The sequence below is a fragment of the Balaenoptera ricei genome, chromosome 8 (assembly GCF_028023285.1).
Source record: "Balaenoptera ricei isolate mBalRic1 chromosome 8, mBalRic1.hap2, whole genome shotgun sequence".
Lineage (NCBI taxonomy): Eukaryota > Metazoa > Chordata > Mammalia > Artiodactyla > Balaenopteridae > Balaenoptera > Balaenoptera ricei.
In genome coordinates, this window is record NC_082646.1 from 22451427 (window position 1) to 22477933 (window position 26507).

Sequence of the window (26507 nt, forward strand, 5' to 3'; positions counted from 1 at the left end):
CAGGTAAAAAGATTTGGGAATTCATCTAAATGAGCTGCCTGTGCATATCAGTGTTCTGGGGGTGGGGGGGATTTGGGGGATTGGAATTTGCTAACATTACCCATTGCCTATTTTTCAATAGGTCAGCCAAGAGAGATATCAACATTTTGGCTGCTAAATATACAACATATGTAATATATGTATATCTTTGTATACAATTTTTCAATATTGCTTCAGGCTCTGAACCAAAAAATTTTCGGATATGTTGGGGAATAGGATTTTTCTCCTTAGCTGACTGTCATTGTATAGATTTGTAATTATCAATTTTTGAGCTATCTTTCTGTGGGACTGTATTAATATCTTGAAAGCATAAAGTGCCATAAGGTCACTATGGAAACCATAAGGCCATATGGAAACTAAATTATGGTTATTACCAATGTGTCCGTTTCCTTTCCTAAATTGGTTTTATGATGTCCATTTCAATTCCTGCCACAGTAATTACAACTTTCCTATCGCTGAAATGGTTAAATTGTTCCTAGATTAACCAGATCTCCCAGGAAAGCTATGCACATACACTTATTAATATTTTTATAAGAATTCATTAACCAAAATTTTTATAGTGTTTTTCATGAAGGGACTGGGTCCACTCATCCGATATATTTACAACTGTTGCAGTCTAAGCAGCTTTTAGTGGGACTGATGTTACAATCTAAATCGACCTTCTTTCCGTAAGATTGGTCTTAAAGGATGCAGGGGAGAAAGTGTATAAAACATTATATACAGAGGTGCCTATCAGCCCAGTTCACACCTCTAGCTTCCATAGGCTAGGTTGTTAGCTGCCTTACTGAATTCACCAACCACTGCAGGCCCAGAACTTCCCCATAGAGGGTGCTGAGCTACAGCAATCTGGTGTGGAAAGGGGATTGGGACGGTGGAGCTAAGGGAAGCTTTATTTAGATATAGTTGGGGGGAAAGGAAGCTGGTCGCGGGGTGGGGGGGTGGGGGGCGGGGGGTGGAGGTGGTGGGTTGGAGGCTAACTCAGAATAAACGAGAGCTGAAGTGCTCCCCCAGTGACTCCAACAGGACAAGACGCCCCAAAGTTGATGTTTTGACTCTCCTATCTCGACACGAAGGCTTGGACTGGTCCCGAAGTCTGCGATCACTGCAGAAGTGGGATTCAGGTGGCGCACAAGCGCGCGCGCTAGACCCCAGCTTCTATCGAGGAAACTAAGGGCTTCCGGCCGTGGTTGTGGCCAACTTAGCGGGTTTCCGGTGGAGGGGGGGCGGCGGGGGGTGGCTGGGAGAAGGGCAAGGGAGCTTGGAGAAGCGTCCTGAGTTGCCATGGAAACGAGGCCCAGCAACGGTCTTAGCAGCCGAAGGGAGTCGTGTGAAACTCACCCGCAGGGATTACTGGTGTTCACCGGCTCTTCGGATCACGATGCCAACTTGGCCAAGCAGTTCTGGATCGGGGCGTCAATGTATCCCCCTAACGAATCTCAGTTGGTGCTGTCCAGAGGTAGCAGTCAGCGTCTGCCGGTGGCGCGGCCCTCGAGGAGCAGTGCGCTTGGTGAGTAGATGCCTCCTGTCAGCGATTTCTGCCTCCTCCGTAACCACGGGGCAGACACCAGAGCCCCTCCCAGGAGAAACTGCCGAACCTAATTCTAAAATAAGAATCTTTCATTCAGATGTCTAAAACCCTGAAAAAACAGTTCTAAAATCTTCCCAGCAATCCTTCCACCCCAAAATGATCAGTGGTATCTTTGTTACATCTAAAAGTCCATCTGAAAATATCCCTTGGTTATGACATCTATTTGCCTAAACGGTGTAGAATAATCTTGGCAAATGTTATATGTTGGCTGAAAGGATATGAAGGATGGTTTTTCACATAATAGAGTTCAAAAGTGAAAGCCCTAGAGAAGGTTGAAGGCAGAGTCAACATTAGGAACCAAGTTCCCTGACCTGTAAGGCCTAAGATGGGAAACTATTATGCAATTTTTACAGGTATAGAAAAATTAAATACCTTTAATGCTATGGTTTTTCCAATGACTACTTCCCTTTTGTATTTTTTAGAGAAAAGTTACTTCCAGCCTTTTTTCCTTGAGAAAAGCAGTAAGTACCAAGTTTTATGCCTTTCAATATCCTGATTCCTAGACTCTTAAAAAAAAAAAAAATAGGTAATAAGTGTAAAGATACAACTTCTTCCTTTGGCATAACTTTCTGAATTGCATACCAAGACCCTGCCTCAGGGACCACCCCATTTATCCAGAGGAAAATGCCTAAATTCCTATAACACATTGAATAGGAATGTAGAAATTGTAATCTATGATACTGCAAGTAAGTTCTGTTTAGAGACCTTTTCTTGTCTCTGGACTTGGGCTACTCCTCTTCTAAAGAGATTAGAGGTTCCCTGCAGCCAGAGCTAATTAATTCAGTCTCCAGTTATTTATGAATCTGGTTCATAAAGTTTCAAGACAGTACGTATTTGTGTTTACCTTCCTACTTTATGTATTACCTTTTAAACTTTAATTTTTTATCAACATTATTGTAAAATCATGATAAAATTATTTCAGATTGTATTTGATTCTATTTTCTTTAGAGAGAAGAGATGTCACTGCTGAAACCCTAAAGATTCAGGAATCTGAGGAGAAAAAAAAGTATCTCCAAAAGGTAGGCCAATATTTCAGAAAGTCATCTGATTTGCATTAAAATTTCATTATTATTTTCTAAATCATCCCAGTTATTCTTTTTTTAACATATGTATATAAAAATTTTCTGCTTCTAGTATATCAGCTTGAGCAATAGGAAGACCTTTATTAGAATTTTAATTTAAGATTAAGAAATTCTATTAAACTTTGGCTATTCTCAGTCTCTGCAGAAGCCCAAGGATGTGTAAGAACAGTGAAATCATAGGGAAGTGGGGAAAGACGGATTCACACACTTTCCACCCAATAAGGCCCCAAACCATATACAGTGTTGTAAGAACAGAAATATTGTAAGAACAGGAAAAACTGAATAGAATTGCCTATCTTAATAGGTCAAAATTAAGTGATCAGAGGAATGAGTCCGTCATCTAGAACCATTTTGCCTAAAGGCTGCAATTAAACACATTGGTGTTGTCAAATCAACTGAACATGTCTCTGCTTGGCAACATCCCTTGTTTGCTTTTCTTTTGCAGACACAGCCTCTAACTCAACAATTAGTACAGTGATTTATAGAAACATTTTATGTGGTTAATGGATAAATTCCATTCCTCTAACTGTTCCTGTACTTTAAAAGCAGATAGAGGATTCGTCTGGCCTAATGTCTTTAATCAACAGATGTATTGGCAAAGTCCAAAAGACTTATCGGGAATTCTACATAAATTACAGAACAATGCATGTGAGTTTGCTGATCACATTAGTTTCCTTTGTGGACTCTTGGTGATTCCTCCAAACAAATTAAGTGATTAGAAATAGTCAGCATTTTATTCTCTCTTGAGGATATTAGATATTGTATATTTATACCAGGACTTAATAGTGGGAAGGGAACCTAATTTTCAGTGAAGCAAAGATCATTAAAAGTTGACTTCTTCAGCACGTTTTAATTTCATTTTTGGAAGGGATTAGAAATAAAAGATTAAAGACAAACTATTATCAACTTCTTTCATCTTTTGTCAAACAATTAAGACAATATGGTGAGTTACGAGTAGATGTTCTGCTAATGGTAGTCTTAGAACTGATTTCCTTGCCTCAGGTTCTTCTATTATTAATTACTTAATTAATTCCCAGATATCTATTGAGAACCTGCCATGTGCCAAGTACTGTACTAGATGCTGGGAATACAAAGACAAGATGTGTTCCCTGATCTCAAGGAGTTTATAATCTGGTGGGGGAGAATGCCAATTAAAGGCAGGAATTATGATACATTTTCATGATAGATGTATGCACTTAATACTATGGGAACACATTGAAGGACATCAAAGTCAAGCTTAAGGAATCAAGGAATCTTCCCAAAGGAACTGAGCTTCAAAGAATGTATAGAGTTGACCAAACAAAGAATATCCTCCATGCTGCACTAGTTATCTTCCTAAAACCCAAATCCTATTATGCTGCTTTCTTACTGTATTAGTCTGCTAGGGCTGCCATAACAAAATACCACAGACCATGTGGCTTAAATAACAGAATTTTATTCGCTCACATTTCTGGAGGCTGGAAGTCTGAGATCAAGGTGCCTCCAGAGTTGGTTTCTGATGAAGCCTCCTTTCCGGGCTTCTAGATGGCCACCTTCTCACTGTGTCCTCACATGGCAGAGGGAGAAAGCTCTAGTGTCTCTTCCCCATCTTGTAAGGACACCAGTCTTATTGTATTAGGGCCCCTAATGACCTCATTTAACTTTACCTCCCTGAAGGATCTGTTTCCAAATAGAGTTACACTGAGGGTTAGGGCTTCAACATAGGAATTGCAGGAGTGGGGGTGGAAATGACACAATTCAGTCCATACACCTACTTTTGTTTTTTTTCCCCTGGCTCTCCATTTCTGCAGGATGGAGACCAGACTCTGCAGCATGGTGTTCAAGTTCTTTTCCAGTCTGACTATAACCTGACTGGCTTCTACCACTCTCCTTCCTCCTTCCCCTATACCCCACCCTACCCCCAACGCAGCCTACTCTGTACAGTTGGTTCTCACCACTAGGCTTGGGCACACTGTGTACCCCTCCCCATATGTGCTACCGAAGTGGTAAATGGGTAAAATATATTTTTTCTAAACCTAAACATGCACATTATACTGTGATATCTGCCAAATTGTACATTAAGTCAAGTGGGTCCTGCAATGCAGTATAAAGAAGATTCTATGATGTTGAGAGTACAAGACAAGAGGCCCAACCAAGCAGCAAGCCAGCAGGATAGAAAGAGAATATTACTGAAACTGTGCCTTGCGAGTATATAGGAGAGCTGAATCAGTTTGGTACGATACAATTCTAGTCAAACAATGCCATGGTGAAAAAAACAAGAGAATTGTGTAATAACTGAAGGCTCTTACAGATATCCTCAGATACTGTCGTGATGTGGTACTCATAACACCCAATTTAGTGAGTGTCTACCATGTGCTATATATATTAAACTAAGCACTGTACATGCATCAACTCATATTCTCCTTAAAATAGCCTCATGAGGATTATTCCCATTTAATCAAACAAGGCTTAAATGACTTTCCAAAGTTCCCACAACTGGTAAGTGGCCGAGCCTAGATTCAAAGCCTGTCTCCTAACTCCAAAGCCTGTGAGACTCATTGTGTTGTAATGATTGCTGGCCAGGGCATTGTTCAGCTATGCTGCCAAATATTCTAAAATTCAAAACTGTGGTATGAATACAAGTGTGAGAAACAGTGACTATATGCTGTTTCTTCAACCTACAATGCACTTTCGTGTCTCTACCTGAAATGCTCTCCCCCATTTACCTTCAAGGCCCAGCTCAAATGCAACTTCTCTGTGAAGCTTTCCCAGAGGTGACTTAGAGACAACAGAATGAATAGCTTCCTTCTCTGTGCTCTCAGAGCAAGTCACGATCTGTGTTATAGGTAATTGTGTTATAGGTATGTTTCTGTCCTTCCTGCTAAATTCCAGGCACCATAGGGTTTGGAAGTCTGACTCGGCCACTTACTATATGAGTGACCTTGAGCAGCCTATTTAACCCCTGTGAGGCTCAGCTTCCTCAGGTAGAGAAGGAGGAATGATAAAAATATTCCCCTCATCGAGTTGGTATAAGATATGTAAAGCGCCGGGCCATTGTTTTCTCTCAACAAATGTTAACTCTCTTTTCCTCCATGAGGGCAGAGGTCATTTCTTATTTACTTAACTCTCGTGCTTTTCCGGCTATTGAAACTCGTAAATATCGATATTTGTTGACTGAATAAATAAATTCATAACTGAATTAATCAGTGAACATATGCTGTATACAGTGATAACACCATTTTGGTTAGCCTTTTGTACATATACACATCTGGCAAATTTTTTTAGGCTGACAATTTTTGCAAGAATATGCCCCAAAGCTAGTCTGTTTGCAAGTCTGCTTTAGGAGCAATTTAGCATATCCCCTCGCATCTCGGTTTTGCTTTTACCTCCTGGGTCTATATATGATGGGAGGAAATGTGACTCCCTGTAATCACTAAAACATAGAATCTATTTTTGGATACTGCTGTTTTTCTAAGTCTGTAGTACTCTCTCTGCATTGCTGCCACCACCATTCTAGAATTCTTACCTTAATGGCACAACATAAATGGGGAGGTGGGAGGTTCTAGGTAACTAATAAAACATTTACAATGATCTATTCAATTTGAGAATCTTCTACATATTTTGAACATATACATTTGTATAAGTAAATTCCTGGTATAATTTTCATTATAAAAAGGAAATAAATATTTCCCATCAAGTCTCTTAAAGGTTTTTTTCTTCCACTTTCTCCTTAAAATTAATGAAAATCTAAAAATTTATCTCTGTCTCTCCTAAAACTACTTTTATAGCTTTTTCTCCCCAACTGATATTGATTTTTCAGTTGCTAAACTTTTAAAACTTTAATGTTATCCTCCATTTTGGAATATTTTCCAGGTATACCTTATAAATGCTTTTGGTTAGTGGACAAAATGCTATTAATCACAAGTACTATTTCTGCAATGGATATCCATGGCAGAAAATCAAGAACAATTTGAGTCTGTCAAGATTAAATGGCTTACTCTGTCCATAAAGGAAACCGTATAGCACTCAACTGGACCATTATTCTTCCTTTGAGAGTTCTAAAGTAGTTTGAAAACATTATAAGAAATGAATAGTCAGCTAATTCTTTGAAATCATAAAATTAATTTGCTTTTTAGTTTTGCCACCTTTAAGAAAGCTCTTTAGCTGATTATCTCTTTATGAAAAGAATTATAAATAATTCATTTGCTGGGAGGAGGAAGAAAAGATCAGAGCAGTACTTTAAGGCATGTATATAGATGACGTATTTAGAAATGTCCATCTGGAATCAGAGTTTTAATGTGAGTGAATATAAACTAAAGGTTTTCACAAGGAAAATATGCAATCTGCAGAACAACAATAAATATATACTCTTTATTGGGAATGGGGTTTTAAATCTGTTCAGTCACACAACCTTTACAACCAATACTGACCATAGTGTAAGCCTTCCTCAAAAGTCAATTTGCTATATGGTGCTTCAGTGAACCAGAAGCAAATCATGCTATGATGAGAACATTCTTAGAAAAAGAGTCTAAGAAGTTTCACAAAGGTGTATTTTTAGACACCGAATCATGAAAGTGGAAAACTTTAACATTATCCTCCATTATCTTACACTTTCAAAGGGATACTCAGAATCATTATAAGTCAGTTTTGTAGAGCCAAACCAAAGACACAATAAACTTCCTCAGTGTCATTGCCCAGGATGCTCAGATAAAAGAAAATCCTCTCTGTTGTCAAATTGCCCAGGAATGGCTTCCCAGACAAACCAAATTTTTCTCAGTCACAGTGTTATCTGGCTTTGTTTTAATTTTGCTTTCCTGCCCTCATGTAATAATAACAAAGTTCCTTTTCCTCCATAAAATAAATACCATTAGGAAGTGGTGGATTTCTCCTTCACCAACAAAAGATACTTATTTAAATTCTTGTTGTTCCTAATTTGTCAAAGAATTCAAGAGGCAGAATCATAAAAACAGACTGTGCATTCACAGTAACAAGCAAATATTTTGGTAGTAAATGATAATTAAAAGATTGCATAAATATGAATCACTCTTTTAAATCCTCTATTGTACCACTTTGTTTTCAAACGTTATTCAATCTGGGGAAACATTTTCAGTTGACAGATGAGGTTCCCCTCTTAATCTTCTTTAGCAACATCTGAGAAAAGATACTCAGGGTAAGAAATGAGATTTGAGATCAAATAGCTGAATTCATTGCCCCAGGCAGACCCAGCCCCAGAGTTGGATAGGGTCATGCCCCAAATGCATCGCATCCTCTTTTTTCCAAAGATCTGTATACTTTCTCTTCTGTATACATTCACCCTAAGAACAAAATAAAAGCATTTTAAGCCCCGCGGTACAATTAGGCAAGGACCCATACTATCTATCTCCTGGTAAAACATGATTAAATGAAACTACTGAACACAGAATGAAGCAAAAAAGGATGGTGTATTTTTTTAAATAAAGGCAGAACTATCAATTTGATTCCAGCTACATGAAGCCTTATTGTTCAAATTTTTAAACACCTTATAAGCAGTAGGGTGAATCAAATAGAATTTATTGAAGAACTGGGTAATTCTGTGGATCAGGTAACTCAGAAAATACAACATACCTGAAATCAAATCCATAATCTGCCTTTTCCCTTTGCCTCTATCAACGGCAAGGTGAAAAGATATGCAGGTAAGTTATATTGGAGCCAGATAAGAAAATTTAAAATTTTCTGTATCTATATTTACTTCACCATTTAATCACTTTCTATGCTAAGGTATTTTAGTCACAATAGGTGTGGTCAAGCATACCCTCAGAGCCTGAGGTGATACAGCCGTTTGTCTATTTGGCTCCTGAGATTTTGCAGTTCCCCAAGCCACTGTGTTGGAAATATAGTCAATCCTCATTATTCACAATTCTGTATATGCAAATTAACTTACTAGCAACAGTTTATTTGTAACCCCAAAATCAATACCTGTAGCACTTTCATGGTCATTGGAGGACATTCACAGAGCAGAGAAAAATTTGATTTGCCCAACACACATGTTCCTAGCTGAGGCTGAACAAGGCAATGTTCTGCCTTCTTGTTTCAGCTCATACCGTGAACAGGTTTCCTTTTTGCAGTTTATTAAGTGCCACGTTCTTTGCTTTTTTTTTTTTTTTTTTTTTTGATGATTTCGCTGTTTTAAATAGCCTCCAAGTGCTGAAGTACTGTCTAGTGTTCTTAAGTGCAAGAAGGTTGTGATATGCCTTATGGAGAAAATACATGCATTAGATAAGCTTTATTCAGACATGAGTTATAAGTGCTGTTGGCTATGAGTTCAATGTTGATGAATCAGCAAGGTATTTTAAATAAGGTGTCTATAAAGAGAAATATACATAAAACCAGGCTATATATTGATCCATTGGTGAAATGTTGTGATCAAAGACAGGCAGGAACCTAGGAGACATGATCACCTCGGTGACATTGAGTCTACAGTTTCTTCCGCTTGGAAATGCTTTTCTCCCATTTCTCCCTTTAGCTAATGCCTACTTGTATTTAAAAACAATTCAAAAATAGTCACATTCAAGTCTTTCCTCACCCTTATATATTCCCCAGGCTGATAACAAATGCCCCTTGTTTTGTGCTTCCCTAGTACCCTGTGCATTCCCCAGTCGTAATCACTGACATATCGTACTGTAGTGTAGTTGAGGTATGTACTGTGGTGTAGTTGAGGTATTTCTCCTACAGGCTCTAAGTTTCTTAAGGAAAAGGATCATGACTTCTTCGACTTTATAATCACAAGACCTGACAAATATCAGATGATCTTCTAACCTACCAAATAAATGCTTATGAGTGAATAGATGATGTAACTTGTCTGGACCAGAATCCTGCATGATAGTCCAGTTCCTTGAGCTGGATGGCATATGAGGTACTCATTAATAGGAGGACGGTCCAAAATAGGATTCACCAAGACTCAGAGGCCTCACAGACTCAGAGGGAACGAACAGACATGTAGTCAGTTGTGAAAAGGATGTGCAAGCAACAGACAAGAGTGGAAATACAGTCTGTAGGCCACAGAAGAAAGCCACAGTCAATGAGCATTATCAGTTCTCTGAAGGAAGTGATACCAGAAAAAGACAATAAATGGAAATTTAAGATCATGGTGCCAAGGTTCAACAGCATATAAAAGAAATCTTGACGTGGGAATTAGAATTCAGCATCAGGAGTAGAAAATAAGTCAAGGCCACTGTCCCAGAGTGTCGGGGATGCTAGACAAAGAAACAAGACATGGACTTGAACACATGGGACAAGACAATATTCTATACAGTAGAACTTTGGTACAGAGATAGGCTTGGTTTTAAAATTAAAAAAAAAAAAAAAACAAACAAATTCCTAGAAGCATGTACCTTTCCCCCAAACTCCAATCACCTTCCTAAACATTTATGTCATTCTCTACTGCCATACCCAGAAAACTACTTTAGAGCCATCAATATATGAGACAATTCACCTAACCATAGTAATTTTTTCTTGGCCAAGCCAAAAGATACTGTTCAAAAATCAATTTACCAATAATTGATTCTATTGTTGAGATAAACTCTGTTAAATGACTATTTAAGGAAGAAAAAGGCATATTTTCATTGTAACACTAATTCGGTAATTTATTTGAAAAAACTTAGAAGTTATTTAAGATATTTTATCTGAACTTTGAAACTTTTATTTTAAAGGATAAATTTTTAGAGCACTGAATAAGTAAAAACAGAAAGAAAAAAGATAGTTCTTAATTGTGGTTATAAAGTTTTATATATTACCTTTGCATTCTCTGGGGTTTATGGCCATAAATGTTCCCAATAGATATAATGTAGATGTTGGAGTAGGTATAGACATTAGTCTCTATGTGTGAAGTTGAATTGGACATTGTATGGGTCTCAATGCATACAGGTGAGGGCCCTGCACTGAAGTGTAGGGTCACAAGGCCAAACTGAACTTTACAGAATGTTTGCCCAAAGCAGTTGAAAAGTTTGTAGCCTTAAAAAAAGAAGAGATGTAGGCAAGGAAAGGGCCAAAGCTGAAGAGGCAATGTCAAGCTCAGGCAAGAAGAGCCAAGCAAAGACATCAACAGTAGGATAAGACCCCAAGCCAAAAGTTAGGAGAATCTGATTTGGGAAAATTGTGCAAGATTCACTCAACAAATATTTATTGAGTGAACATTAAAATTCAAATCTCACTTATTGCTTTTTTAAAGAATAAGTGCCTTTTAAAGCAACATTAAAGCAGTTTTTCACTTTGCTGTACACCTGGCATTGTGCTGGGCACTGGAGAACAATGATGAACAACAACAAAAAACAAGATACAAACTCTGTCCTTATCTGAAACTCGCAATTTAATTAAGGAGAGAGATATTTATGAAGAATTTTACATGATATTAGAGGCACATTTAATAGGGCAGTATTGATCCAATCAAAAGAGTCAGGGAGAATTTCTGCAAAGATTAAGCTGAGATTCGAAGGAAGAGTGGGCATTAATTAGGCCAGAAGGAGGGGTGGAGGGAGCACTACAAGAGCATTCCGGACAGTAGAAACAGCATAGTGCGTGTCTGAAGCTGAATGGCCAGTGTGGTGATGGGAAGGTTAGGCCATAGTACATAAACAATAAGAAACCATTGAAGGGTTTTAAGCTGGGGGATGATAATATCAGATTTGTTTGAAAAAATTCAAGAGAATGAATTAAAAGTGGCTGGAGCAGAAGTAGGGAAACCAGAGTGAAGGCCATTGCAATCATCCAGTTGGGAGGTGATGGTAGTTTGGATTAGGAAAAAGTAGATAGATTTAAGAGATATTTAGGAAGTAAAATAAGTAGGACTTCAGTTGTGTATTGGATATGGATGGTGAGGCATAGCAAGGTATCAAAGATAACTCATAGTTTTCTGGCTTGCACAACACGATGGATGGTGCCATTCTCTGAAACAAGGAACGTTAAATAAAGGTCAGGTGTTGGGGGTTTTGGGGGAAGTGGGAAGGGGTTAGAAGTTCAGTTTTAGACTCATGGAGTGTGAGGTGCCTTTGAGATAAGCAATGATAAGCCTATTCGAGCTGTCAAATAGGCCTGTGGGCTAAATATATGGGCTAGAGAAGTGTGGGCCAGAGATGAGATAGAGTCATCTGGATGGAGAATCCCCCACCCTCTCCTTCTTACAACCTAATGGGCAGGACAGGAGAGACATACCTGAAAGATGAGGTCAGTCCCATTCACCCATTCATCATATGTGTGTAACCATCAACATGATGAAAACATTAAAGACTCAGCAGTTACTTGTTTGCTAAGGACAAGTCTTGGTAATTATCGTAGAGCAAATCATCAATAGTATATAATTCAATCATATATAGAAGTATCTTTAATATATCTATACTTTATTGAATTTAAAGGTGTAATAATTCATTTTATGTTCATATTGTTCTCAACATTAAAATTCAAATCTCACTTATTGCTTTTTTAAAAAATAAGTGCCTTTTAAAGCAACATTAAAGTCGTTTTTCACTTTGCTGTACACCTGAAACTAACACAACATTGTAAATCAACTATACTCCAATAAAAGTTTTAAAAAATTAAAAACAAGCTGGGAAATTTAAAAAATAAATAAAGCAGTTTTAAAAAATCATTTATGCTTATACTTTCATGCATTTGTTTTGTGTGACTTTTAAAATAAGAGCTATGCGGGACTTCCCTGGTGGTCCAGTGGTTAAGAATCCACCTTCCAATGCAGGGAACGCAGGTTCCATCCCTGGTCAGGGAACTAAGATCCCACATGCCACGGGGCAACTAAGCCTGTGTGCCACAACTACAGAGCCCACGCGCTGTGGAGTCCACACGCCACAACTACAGAGCTCATGCACCGCAACTACGGAGCCTGCACGCTCTGGAGCCCGTGCGCCACGACTGGAGACAAGCCAGCGTGCCGTAATGAAGACCCGACGCAGCCAAACATAAATAAATAAATAAATAAATATTTAAAAAAAGAAGACTATTAAAAAAAATAAAATAAGAGCTATGCTCTTCAGGTAATTACTATTGGTTTTCCATTAAAATATATGTAACAAGAAAAAATATGTAACAGAACCAAGAAAATACACATTTTTTCTTCTTCAAAACAAATTCATATTTTATCAAAACCTACATTTAAGAAAAATTGTTGACTCCCTTTTATGTAATGACTGATATGTTTCTCTCATTTTAGTAAGCCACTATTTTTCAAATGAAAATTATATATGCCCAAGCTGGGAATTGAGCCAGGATCAGGCAATTTTCAGGAGGTATGAAAATGTGCTTAGACATGCATTTTTTTCTGCAAGTCAGCATTCTTCCTCCCTCCGATTAATAATCCTCTAACATCTTCCATCCACTCCCATAGATGACTGCCTTTAGATCTACCTTCTAAATATCAGATTAGAGCTGGAGAAAGCCTTTTCGCTGATTAGTCAGGCTTTTTTTTTCTTTTTTTGGCTTTTTATTTATTTATTTATTTATTTATTTATTTATTTATTTATGGGTGTGTTGGGTCTTCGTTTCTGTGCAAGGGCTTTCTCTAGTTGCAGCGAGCGGGGGCCACTCTTCATCGCGGTGCGCGGGCCTCTCACTGTCGCGGCCTCTCTTGTTGCAGAGCACAGGCTCCAGACGCGCACACTCAGTAGTTGTGGCTCACGGGCCTAGTTGCTCTGGGCATGTGGTCTCTTCCCAAACCAGGGCTTGAACCCGTGTCCCCTGCATTGGCAGACAGATTCTCAACCACTGCACCACCAGGGAAGCCCAGTCAGGCTATCTTTTAAAGTACATGGTAGATCATTTGCGGGCCAACAGTTCTGTATCTTATTATTAGAGTAAATATAAATTTACTATATGGAAGTTGTAGAATCTACATAGCAGATTTCAATTAATAGATACGGAATGGGAGTAAATTCATAGAGTAAATTCACAGTTGAAGCATTCTGCTATCAAAATCAACAGGCCAACAGGCACATACTGCCTTTTGGAATCAAGCCCAAATGTGAGACATAGTTTTACCTTAAGCCAATAGTAATGCTAACCTTCCTCAACTGCATTTTGTAACAGAACAGGAATAGAAGCTACTGAAGATTAAGACTGTGTAGAATAAGAACTAAGACTCCCTTGTGATTCCATCGGGCATTTAACTTGCAATTATTGGCATAGAGATAAAAATTAGATTCTGGAGCCTCAAGAAAAACATCAGGTAATGTTCTCTAATTTCTGTAAAACCACAGAACCTTGGTTCTGCTTAGGTAATATTCTAAAATTGGAATGTACTGTAATTCTCATTTTATACTTAACTTGTAATCAAAAGTCATCATAAATATTTAGCATACATTAAATAAGATCTTAGAAAGTTCATCAGTTTATAGGTACCACTATAGTTTAACTATTCTTTACCCTTTAACCACTTTTTGCAAAGCGCTACATGATCCTATAAAATAAGTAAATTAACTTTGATCAAGCAGACTTCACTCTGGATTAGCTCCCCCTGCTGTGTATTCCCATAGCACACATTTTCCACTAGAATATAAATTTTTCTGTAAGAGCAGAGACTGTCTTCTTCACCATGGTTAATCCTAATTAATTCTTCATTTCCAGAATCAAGATTGAATAAAGAAACCATTCTGTTACTGTGTGTAATGTGTGTGTAAGTGTGCCACAATCTCTAGTATGTGTTTTAAGTAGTGTAGCAGAAGAAGCATGGAGTCAAACAGAATTGAGAATGAGTTTGAATCCTTGGCTCTGCCAGTTACTAGTTACCTAATTAATGTTAAGTGACCCTGAGAAAAGTTGCTAATTTTTATGTTGGTTGAGTTCCTTCTATTTGTAAAGAAACAATAATATCATCTACCTCAGGATTAAAGGAATTACACAAAGCCTGACATCCAGCTGGTACCCAATGAAAGTTTGTTTTTATCTTCTCTGCTTTCCCTCTTTTTTTAACCCATAATTGAAAAATAAAATTTTAGGAAGTACAAAATAAGCTTTAGTATTAAATGAAATGGTTTGACCAAAGTGGTAAATCTCAAAGGATGATGAGTAGATTATGAAAGACATGATCACCCAGGTATCGACATCCTGATTAAAAGACACAATCAAGATTGGCTTGGTCATACTGTAAAGAGACTCTCACATATTTTTTTTAACCCAATCTTCATCATCTGCAAAAAGAAAAATTACCACTGAAGATATATTTTGAAATTTCAACTATGGAGCAAAATGTGTAGGCAAAGTTAATTTAACCATTGCAGGTAAATAAAATATAATTAAATTTTATCATAATGCCTCTCTCTACAAATATAGATTAAGAGGTAAATGTCATGATAATTCTGCAGGTCTGGATCAGTGGTTCTCAATTAGAACCCTGTCAAAAATCAAGGGAGAAAAGAATATTACTATATTCCACTATATACACACACCCTTTGCAACAGTTCTTGGAAACCTAGAAAAAGACGCTGGTATAGAAACTAACTTAGAAGCCAAGGTTATTAGAGTGGTGGATAGTACAGCAAGTAGACCCAACTCAATCCAAGGCAAGCCCAACCCATGAGCTAAATATTGACTAAAATTAGGTGAAATGAAAAATATGGCACTAATCTGCATAAGTACTATAGGTTTGGTTTGTTTGTTTATTTTGTTTTTGTGTTTGAGAAAATAGGTTTTTTTTTTCCCTTGCAGTAGTTTGGTAAGTTACTAGGAAATCGTCCATTTCATCTACATTTTCAAATTTATTCATGTAAAGGATTCATAGTGTTTTTAATCATCTTTGTACTCTCTGCTGAGCCCTAGTTATTACCCCTTTTCATTTCTAATCATTTGCATCCTTTTTTCTTAAGTAATTATATCAAAGGATTATCTATTTTAACAGTCTTTTCAGAAAACCAACATTTGTTTTTATTATCCTCTGTCATTATTTTTGTTTCCTATGTTATCAGTTCTTGATTTTTATTACTTCTCCCTTCAATTCTGGGTTAGTTCTTATTTTCATTCTAACTTCCTTCCCGTCTCACTTTGTTTCTTAATTTTCCACTTTATCTCTTTTCTAATATTAGTATTTATAGTTATAACTAGCCCTCAAAGTACTATTTTAGCTGCAACTCACAAGCTATATAATGTTTTCATTATTATTCCACTTTAAGTATTTTAAAATTTCTATTTTGATTTATAATTTGTCCCATGAAGTATTTAGAAGTATGCTTTTTAATTACCAAATCTATGAAGTCTTCTTATCTCTTTTTTATTTCTAACTTATTAATATTGAGGTCAGAAATATAGTTCCTATCTTTACTAAATCAAGTATAAATAGATCTATCTTTATGTCAAGGTCCTCAGCATGATGCCATTCAACTATCCTACCCTATATACCTCTATTCCCCAAAACAAACATCTTGTCCCAGTCAAGCCAGGCTTATCACCATCTTTCAGCAACTTTAAGTTTGTTCCTGCCTCTACATCTCCATTTATTTTTAATTGGATGAACTGCTATCTTCTTTTCATCACTGAGCATGCTTTTTGTGTCATGATCATTAAGCTGCTCCCCTAGCTGCCTTTCTCCCTTTGATGTATTATCTTTAAATCCTTAGATTATTTATTTTGGAGGTCCTTTAGGGTTCTTCTAAAATTTTTACATGTTTTAAAATCTTAAACTTATATTAAGATTTTAGATTCAGCAATGAATTTGTGTAAATACTATTTTCCTTTATGTGCTTTTTTTCACATGTTTTAATGTTTGTGTCATGAGCATGTATTGCATTGATAGTCAAAGGAAAGAATAAATATTTTTTTAAATTTCTATTTGAGTTAATATATTTCCCCCAGTGCTTCCTAGTCTATTTTCTTCAAGTTTTTTCCTTTTCCAACCATCTGCTCCTCTCACTAGAGAATAGTAATATTTTTGAGAACTAACTACACAGCATATATACTCTAAGTCCTTTGTTCATATTCTTATTTAATCATCAGAACAGCTTTGTCTGAGGAGGTTTATAATTACCCCTATTACCGATGAGGAAGCTGAAGCAGAAACATGTAAGTGACTTTTTCAAGGTCACACAGCTAAAATATAGTAAAGACAGTTTGAACCTGGGTCCATCTGACAATGGAGCCAATGTGCTTAACTACTATACCACACTGGTTTCAAGAGTTTCTAGATTCTCTAGGTATCGGGATGGTTGCCAGGTAACTAAGCAAAGAGCTTATTGAATTGGAACCAGTTCAATACTCTTCTAAGATATTCTTAAGATTAAATTCAGTAATTAGTCTCCTATACTGTGGTGGTGAAGAGACAATTTCTTTTGGTAATGTAGATAGGTAATCAGAGAAATAAACACTACCATATGCTATCTTTTTTTTTTTTTTTTTAGAAATTCACGTTCTTTTATTTATTTATTTATTTATTTATTTATTTATTTATTTATTTATTTATGACTGTGTTGAGTCTTCGTTTCTGTGCGAGGGCTTTCTCTAGTTGCGGCAAGTGGGGACCACTCTTCATCGCGGTGCGCGGGCCTCTCACCATCGCGGCCTCTCTTGTTGCCGAGCACAGGCTCCAGACGCGCAGGCTCAGTAATTGTGGCTCACGGGCCCAGTTGCTCCGTGGCATGTGGGATTTTCCCAGACCAGGGCTCGAACCCGTGTCCCCTGCATTGGCAGGCAGACTCTCAACCACAGCGCCACCAGGGAAGCCCCATATGCTATCTTTAATGAATGTTTCAGTCAAAAATTTTTAATCATAATACAAGGAAGAAATGCATTTTTCATACGAGAACCAGGTCTTGAGAAGAAAGGACCTTTCTTTTAGAGTCTAGTGCTTATTAAGAGCTTTTTTATAACTGAAATTTAACTGAGGAAAAAGTTTATAATATACTGGAAAATTTGTAGAGGGATTTCTACTGCATAAAGGGCAAGTAATATCTTAGATATCCCTCCTTGTTTCTCCTTTCTTCCTTCCAACTCTATTCACTAACTCACCTGTAGGTAAGAGGTTGAATCATCAAAAATCCTCCATGCCTGTACACAGAAGGTGGGTAATCCATCCTTTCCTTCTTTTTCCCACTCTCACATTTTGAAAGCTTTGAAAAAATTTTTTTCTATAATAATAATAGCTACCATTTATTGAATATCCACCATATGCCATGCATTGTTAAGCAATGTTTGTATTATCTCCAATTTTCACAACCTTCCTTATAGATGAGAAATCAATACTCAGAGAAGTGGTTCTTTGATTTACCCAAGGTCACAAACCTCTAACCAATGGGATAGTGATTACATTGGAAGGAGGAAAGGAGGAACCAGGAGGAATAGTTAAGATATTACTTGCCATTAATCACACAGCAGAATTGGGGTTCAGACCCAAATGTATTTGACTCCACTAATCTATGTTGCCACCCAAATTGTTTGGCTCTGAAAAGCCAAAAACAGAGAACTCAGCAGCTTAATCCTTGAAGTGGCACTAAAATTCCATTAACCTTCTATGAGATATTAAATGTATAAATGATCATATCCTAACTTACTAAAATCACTTTTTATTCTGTAATTTATTTTTTGGGCAGTAGGATATAACTATAAGTAATATAACTAAAATGTATAATATAAGAAAATATCCAGCATTAAAATATTATAAATATATTATTATACATAAGTCTTGGGGATATAATATACAACATTATGACTATAATAAAAAATACTGTACTGGTATATTTGAAAGTTGCTAAGAGAGTAGATCCTAAAAGTTTTCATCAAAAGCAAAAATAAAATTTGTAATTATATAAGATGATGGATGGTAACTAAACTCAAGTACTAATCATTTCACAAAATATATGTATGTCAAGTCATTACGCTGTACCCCTTGAACTTACACAGTGTTGTATGTCAGTTATCACAACAAAAACTGAAAAAAAATTATAAGTATAAATTCTGACCCCCTTATGCTATTATTTTAAGAACTAATAAATGATTAAAATGTCTTATAAATTCCATTAATGAACACAACCGAAACACCATGGTTAGAAATGAGAATTCTTTTGTCATTATGAAATTAACAAGTAAATTATTTATCCCTACTAATAAGGTAAATTGTAAGAATTTTCTCTTACCACTGAATGTATTTACTTATCCTGGCAGAGATTTCTTAGAATAGTTGGCATTGTTTTTGTTCTGATGACACAGTTGCCTACAGTAGTTTTGTTATGCATTCCCAGGAAACATGTCCAGGAAGCAGTAATCAAATCATATTTGAAAACTTTGTTTCTGGTGCATTATATTATATTACAAAACTGATTAAGTTTTGTAATATAATATAATCCATTATAATAAAAATCACCTGAAATCAAAATTTAAATGAATGATTGTTTTACCCTACTATTATTTAGAGTCTTATAACTAAATATTTGTTCATTTATATTAGAAGCATTATGACAATATAACTTGCCTGTGACTACCCAATAGTTACACAGAAAATAATCATATAGTTTTGTTCATAGGGGATTTTAAGAACTAAACTTACTTACTGTTTAATTTCACTTTCTAAAACTTTTTTTTTTTTTGCTTAGACTAATGATTGTGCATTAGACAGTGTAATGGGTTCATTCATATATCATGACAAATCAATTCAACAAAAATTCATTGAGTATCATTTACAAGGCACTGTTAAGCTCTAAGGAAGGATAAAAGGATGAGTAACACTCTGAAAGAGACATGGTAGCAACTATGAGATAAAGCAGGGAAAGTAAGATCAATACTGTAATAAGGGTATAAAGTGCTGTGTAATCACAGTATGGGAGCATTTAATTCCCACTGAGTTACATGTGTAATGGGAAAGTTGGAAAAGAAACTAACATTGATTATCTACACTGAAAATATCCCAGGTCTTTTTCTATAGACATTATTTTATTCAATCCATAGCAAATTGACAGGTATTTTTAAATTAGCTTGGTTTTTCAGAAACAGACTCACAGAAAACAAACTTAAGGTTACCAAAGGGGAAAGGTGCGGGGGAGGGATAAGTTGGGAGTTTGGGAATGACATATACACACTACTATACTTTTAAAATAGATAACCAACAAGGACCTATTTTATAGCACAGGGAACTCTGCTCAATATTCTGTAATAACCTAAATGGGAAAAGAATTTGAAAAAGAATAGATACATGTATATGTATAACTGGAAAAAAAATAAGCTTAGTTTTTAAAAGACCCTGAATTTTTTTTTCTTTCAATATCTGTGATACATGATGCCTTAAATTCAAGTAAAAAGAAGAAATCTTGTCCCAAAATAAATAAAATTAAAACTCTGTAGGCTCTTAAAAGGCAAGATTAATATGATTGATTAATTAATATAATTAATTAATCATTAATGTGATTGATTAATTAATCATTATATGATTAATTAACTTGAACGGAATAAAGCAAAGCCAAAGCAGCAGTGTACTCTGCTGATTACTCGTGCACCAGCACGGCCCCTCCTCCCACGTCTTGGTGGAGCGTGCCTGAGCTTTGCAGCTTCTCTTGCAGCCACCAGGACTAAAGACTCATCCTGAGGAATTACTTAGTAATATGCAGCCTCCAGGGCTTTGCACACCCTGTTTCCTCTGCCTCGAAAGCTTTCTTCCCCATCCCATCTGTACTGTTATCTGGTGACTACGCTTTCAAGCCCAATCTTGGACATCACCTCCACTGGGATATCTTCCCTGAATTTCCCCCACAGACACATACACACCTTCATCTGAATGGAGAGTCCCTCCTCAGTTCTCTAATTTCATCCTCTTCTAACCCCATTGTAGTATATGTGAGGTGAGACTCTTGTCTTTTTCTCCACAAGTCTGCCATCACCTGGCAGGCAGGAATGGTATTTTGTTCAGCCCCTAGCACAGTAATGTTACATCATAGGCGCTCATTACAGATTGAAATGTGTCCCACCAAAAAAAGAGATATGTTGAAGTCCTAACCCCCAGTACCATGAAAAGTGACCTCATTTGGAAATAGAATCATTGTGGATAAAATTAGTTAAGAAGTTAATACTAGAGTAGGGTGGGCCCCTAATTCAATATGACTGGTGTCCTCATAGGACAGCCATGTGAAGACAGGGAGAAAGCAACATGCCACCGAAAGCAGAGATTAGAGCTACACAGCTGCAAGCCAAAGAAAGCCCCAGATTGCCAGCAAATGACCAGAAGCTAGGAAGAGGCAAGGAAGGATGCCCCTACAGGTTTCAGAGGGCGCAGGGCCCTGCCGACACCTTGTTTTGGACTTCTAGCCTCCAGAACCGTGTGACAATAAATATCTGTTGTTTTAAGTGTCTAGATTTTGATACTTTGTTACTGCAGCCCTAGGAAAATAATGCAGTGCTCAATAAATTTGAATGGATGGACGGATGACAGAATTTTTACCTAGATATAACAAATCTATGTCCGTTCTCAGTTATATCTTCCTGCTAGCCTTGATCTAAGCAGAGCTTCTTTCATTTTATTTGGCCATTTGAACCTACAAGTTTGATTTGTCAGGTTCTCAGATTTCTTTCTCCTCCTGTTCTCAAACAGTCCAGATGCAATTTTCTGCCTGGCTATCTCCAATACTGAACATAACTGTATTCTATGAAAAAACATTTGTACCCATATTTGCCTCTTTGTATACAGTCTATATCTTTTTTTTTTAATAATTTTTTTTCCATCTTAACCATTTTATATAATTCTTTATTATATTTATTTATTTTTGGCTGTGTTGGGTCTTTGTTTCTGTGCGAGGGCTTTCTCTAGTTGCGGCAAGCGGGGGCCACTCTTCATCGCGGTGCGCGGGCCTCTCACTATCGCGGCCTCTCTTGTTGCGGAGCACAGGCTCCAGACGCGCAGGCTCAGTAGTTGTGGCTCACGGGCCCAGTTGCTCTGCGGCACGTGGGATCCTCCCAGACCAGGGCTCGAACTCGTGTCCCCAGCATTGGCAGGCAGATTCTCAACCACTGCGCCACCAGGGAAGCCCTACAGTCTATATCTTGATAAATCTTTGTGCCTGCACTAAATTAGTGGGGAGTTTTTGTTTTGTTTTGGTTTTTTTACTCTTAAGAAAACGAACCTGAGGATGTGCATGTCTCAATATCTAAGACAGAGGAGCAGTGGGGTGTGAGATTCTGTTCTGTATGTAAGCTACTTAGAAGAGCCCTCTTGCCATGGATGTACGTGGTGGCATGCTGTTTGAGCTGGCTGATTTTGTGTCTTGCTACCATTTAGTGGCAATTTAGTGAGGTGGCCAATAGCTTGGGCTTTGTTTTCAAGTAGAGCTGGTATCAAATCCAGTTCTGCCACTTAAAACCTTGAGTAAGATATTTAACCTTAGTATTCTGCACATTCTTCATATGTAAAATGGGATGATAGTGATGTCAAAATTCTGAGTTATTATAAGAAAATAATGATATAACGTATCAAGTTCTTAGTATGGTTCATGTAGTAGAGTCAATAAAAGTTATTATTATATGGGCAAGAAAAATTCTCTCCATTTAGAATCAAAATCAAATTATTTTGTAAAGCAGCATCCTCTGGAATAAAAACTGAATTGTGTTATAAATGAAAAGTATAAATCTATCATGGAAAAAATTTTTAATTCTGCCCCAAAATACGAGAAGGAAAATGGAAAAAATCCTACCCCCCCCCCCATAGACACATAGCTTTATTATTGAGTCAAAAGACTCATCCGCTCTTTTTTTTTTTTTTTTTTTCCTTTAAACAGGCTAAAAAGAGAGATGAGATTATCCAACTCTTAAGAAAACAAAGAGAAGAAAGGATCTCGGTGAGACTGATAGTGAGGCATTCAGATAAGCCTCGGGGCGGGGCAGGGTGGGTGTGAACTATGGCAAATGCTGAGAGGTTTTATAGCTTTACTCCTTAAATCTAGGTGCCCATGGTCCAGAGCCTTTTATATGCTGGAGGGGGCAAGGCATAGACATCAGATAATCTGACAATCCTTGATAAACCAAAGATATCTCCACAATGTGCAACTCTGCTGGCACAGAAATGGTGCTCTTGTTTCTGGGCTTATTGTCACATGTTGTAAAGCCGTAGGATATTAACATGGGCTACTTCATTGCTAGTATTTGTTTTACAATGATTGATCTTGCTTAGATCCTACAAAAACAAATGCTAAATGAAGAGGAAAAAACAATAAAAGCTATAGCACCCCATACACTTCTGGATGTACAAACGCACTCTCCTGAATGAATCCCAAATGCCCTAATCTGGACCATTTCTAACCCCACAGTCTCCAAATTTAAGAAGCTAGTCATTATAAACTCTGTGATAATTTTATCTCAGATTTTTTTCAAGTAAGTAAATTTCAGTCAATGCAAGAACTAAAAATTTTCCTTTTTTATTTTTATTTTGTTTTGTTTTAGAAAGAACTGGTTTCCCTTCCTTATAAACCAAAAGCCAAAGTACACAAAGCAAAGTAAGTTTACTTCTGTCAAAGAAGTGCTCTTTTTTTTTTAAATCAGTTTTCTCCCTACCTTCAAATCTTCTAAAAACCCACCCACTGTTTTAGAGATTTCTTGCCTTGAGAAAACTTTCTTCTGCTCATCTACATTAAAGCCTGTGCCCACTTACATGTCTGTGCAACATGCAATTATAAACTGGTGCAAACAGGAGAGTAGATCAACCTCGAGTCTGTACACATTCTCTTCCCCTCCTTTCTCATCCTGGGTGATTGTATTCACCTGCCATCACTCCCCTTCAGCACCCTTATCCCCTACCCACACCTAGCCCTGCCATCTTTGGCAGCTCAGCAGGTCTTCTAGATTATCGACTCTGATACCACCAAAGGCATACCTAAGCTTGCTAAATCTAAGTTCATGTAGCAAGGGCTGTAGCTTCACAGTGATGGGTTAATAGCCTTATCCGCAGAATAATGTTAGAGCAGCACCAGGCACATGGTCCCGAAGAGTTTAAAGGAAACCGGCTATCACTGGTTAATCACGAAAGAATCCCTAATAAAAAATGTAAATGTCTTCATTTTTGTATTCTGATTGAAACCCAATGTGGCTAACTCGACATTAATTTGACAGATATTTATTTGCGTACTACATTCAGGGAAAAACAAAAAGTAATAGAATTTTTATTCTTATCTCATTGGTATTGAGGCCAACTTCCTTGAATGTTATCAGATGTTATTAATGAAAAATTAATGTCTATGCTGATTTTTAAAACTTCTAAAAAAATGGAAAGATCACTTAATCACCTGGCTATATTGTCTACACAATGTTCAACAACTTAATTTCTTGCTTTTCAGCTAGATGATTTGACTTAGCTTCTAAAGGTGAAGCAGAACTAGTCCAGTCAAAAGTTCACTTATCTGATTCAAATAATGAAGATTGCTACTTGAATTGTATCAACAGATCTGTCTGGGTACCTTAGATTTCTGTGCATATTTTTATAGGAATGATAAGAACAGTCCTGTTACTACCCATGTAGATTCACCTAAGAGTAAAACATTATTTCACAACTTGAACAGATCATTCCCTTAATGATTTAAGCGCTTACCTAATTCCTTTTGTATACCAGGTTGGCCTCCCTCCTCTGTCCTGAAGCCTTGAATTCCATTCCATTTCACTGTGACATCTTCTTCCCCTGAGCTTCTTACACAGTTACTGTCTGCACCATTCTTTTGGCAGTTAGTCATGCACTACTTTGTGCCCATATTTTATAATTATTCAACTCTTATTATCTCTTAAGTTGTTATTTAACTTTTCACATATTTTTTACTCGTCTATGACTATATTGTAAGTTCCGTGAGAAACTGGGTCACCCAAAGTGCCTAGCACACTGCCTCCATGTAGGAATTCAGAAAATATTTGTAACCCCCCTCCAAAATTTTTTTTTTGGCCATGCCAAGTGGCTTCCAGGATCTTAGTTCCCCAACAGGGATTGAACCTGGGCCCAACGGCGAAAGCGCCAAGTCCTAACCACTGGAGAACCAGAGAGTTCCCTGTAACAAAAAATTTTAGCTAAAAAATGTCATGTAGTTCAGCAGTAGCTAATTTAGAAAGTGGTGTTTCTATACTGTACATTAATTTGTAAACATTTTTTAATTTGTGAAATATCTTAAACACGATTTTATTTTAATTTTGCCCTCTTTTTCCTCCCTCCATCCTTTCCTGTCTACCCAAACCTTCCTCACATATACAGATACGCCCTTACCATCACCCCTTCATCAGATCTTAGGATACTCCAGGTCCCCTTCTGTCAGAAAAAAAGAACTAGAAAGTGTGTACATAGTAATGTTTCAGTGGCACTATGTTTTTTTATCCAATATTTGCATTGTAAAAGAGGGCTGACAAGAAGGAACAATGGGTCATCCAAAGAAATCAATCACCAATGATGAAATTCAGTTTGACTCAGGTGAGCACAATATATTTAAGTTTAGGAAGTCTGCTCCCGTGTCCTTCAAGTCACACTTCACAGTGCAATGACCACTCCTCCCACACAGAAGTTTACACTTGATTGCAAAATCTAAGGCATAGTTAGAATGCAAGACAGTAAATCTTTACTGGAGAAACTTTCAAAAGTTTTTTTCATGCCATGTTGTGTTCACAACTACAGAGTTCTGTGTATTGGAACTGATTCATGTTACTGCCAACAGGAAAGTGATTTCAGAGTCAGATAAAGAAGACCAGGAAGAAGTCAAAGCCTTGGACTAATTTGATTGACACATGGGAGAGGATGGCTCACTTAGATCTTCACTTTTGAAACAACCTGCTCTTACATCAGGATCATTGGAATCAGTTAAATTAGACAAAGAAATAAAAGTTAAATATGCAACACTTCTAGGAATTTTACCAGTTATTGAATACTTGTGTCTATTTTACTTAGTGAATATCACTGTATTTGGTACCACACAGTAATCGTCTCTCTCATCTTATACATTCACAAACTCCTATTTATCTTGTTTTCATTTGAAGGGTATTTCCAAAATTGCTATATTTTATCTATGTTGTGAATATCAGATAAACAAGAAACGGGCTTTATGTGCTTCAACTTGTAGACCACCAGTAAAAACAATTAATAAGGAAATAGAGATGAAAGGTCAGTCCTGAAAACTTTAAAGTCTTCTTGCAGTAAAAAAAAAAAAAAAAAAATCCGTTTCCGAAAATTTGGTTTATTCAGTTTCTGGAACATGTCTGAAGTCAGAAGTGAATTGCTTCTAGTTCTATGAGTAGCTGGCTCAACATTCCTTTTTTTTTTTTTAAACAGCAGGTTCTTATTAGTCATCGGTTTTATGCACATCAGTGTATACATGTCAATCCCAATCGCCCAATTCATCACACCACCACCACCACCCCCCGCCGCTTTCCCCCCTTGGTGTCCATACGTTTGTTCTCTACATCTGTGTCTCACTTTCTGCCCTGCAAACCGGTTCATCTGTACCATTTTTCTAGGTTCCACATATATGCATTAATATACGATATTTGTTTTTCTCTTTCTGACTTACTTCACTCTGTATGACAGTCTCTAGATCCATCCACGTCTCTACAAATGACCCAATTTCGTTCCATTTTATGGCTCAGTAATATTCCATTGTATATATGTACCACATCTTCTTTATCCATTCATCTGTCGATGGGCATTTAGGTTGCTTCCATGACCTGGCTATTGTAAATAGTGCTGCAATGAATATTGGGGTGCATGTGTCTTTTTGAATTATGGTTTTCTCTGGGTATATGCCCAGTAGTGGGATCGCTGGGTCATATGGTAGTTCTATTTTTAGTTTTTTAAGGAACCTCCATACTGTTCTCCATAGTGGCTGTATCAATTTACATTCCCACCCACAGTGCAAGAGGGT

At 37.0% G+C, this 26507-nt stretch overlaps 1 protein-coding gene across 1 annotated transcript; it reads left to right on the forward strand.

Annotated features, from left to right (window-relative positions):
- Positions 1-1320: 1320 nt before the first annotated feature.
- On the forward strand, positions 1321-23124 carry HOATZ (HOATZ cilia and flagella associated protein). The gene is made up of 5 exons (XM_059929346.1): positions 1321-1546; positions 2050-2088; positions 2576-2646; positions 22407-22466; positions 23068-23124. The coding sequence occupies exons 1-5, from the start codon at positions 1321-1323 to the stop codon at positions 23122-23124; spliced, it is 453 nt and encodes a 150-aa protein (XP_059785329.1).
- The last annotated feature ends 3383 nt before the right edge of the window (positions 23125-26507 follow it).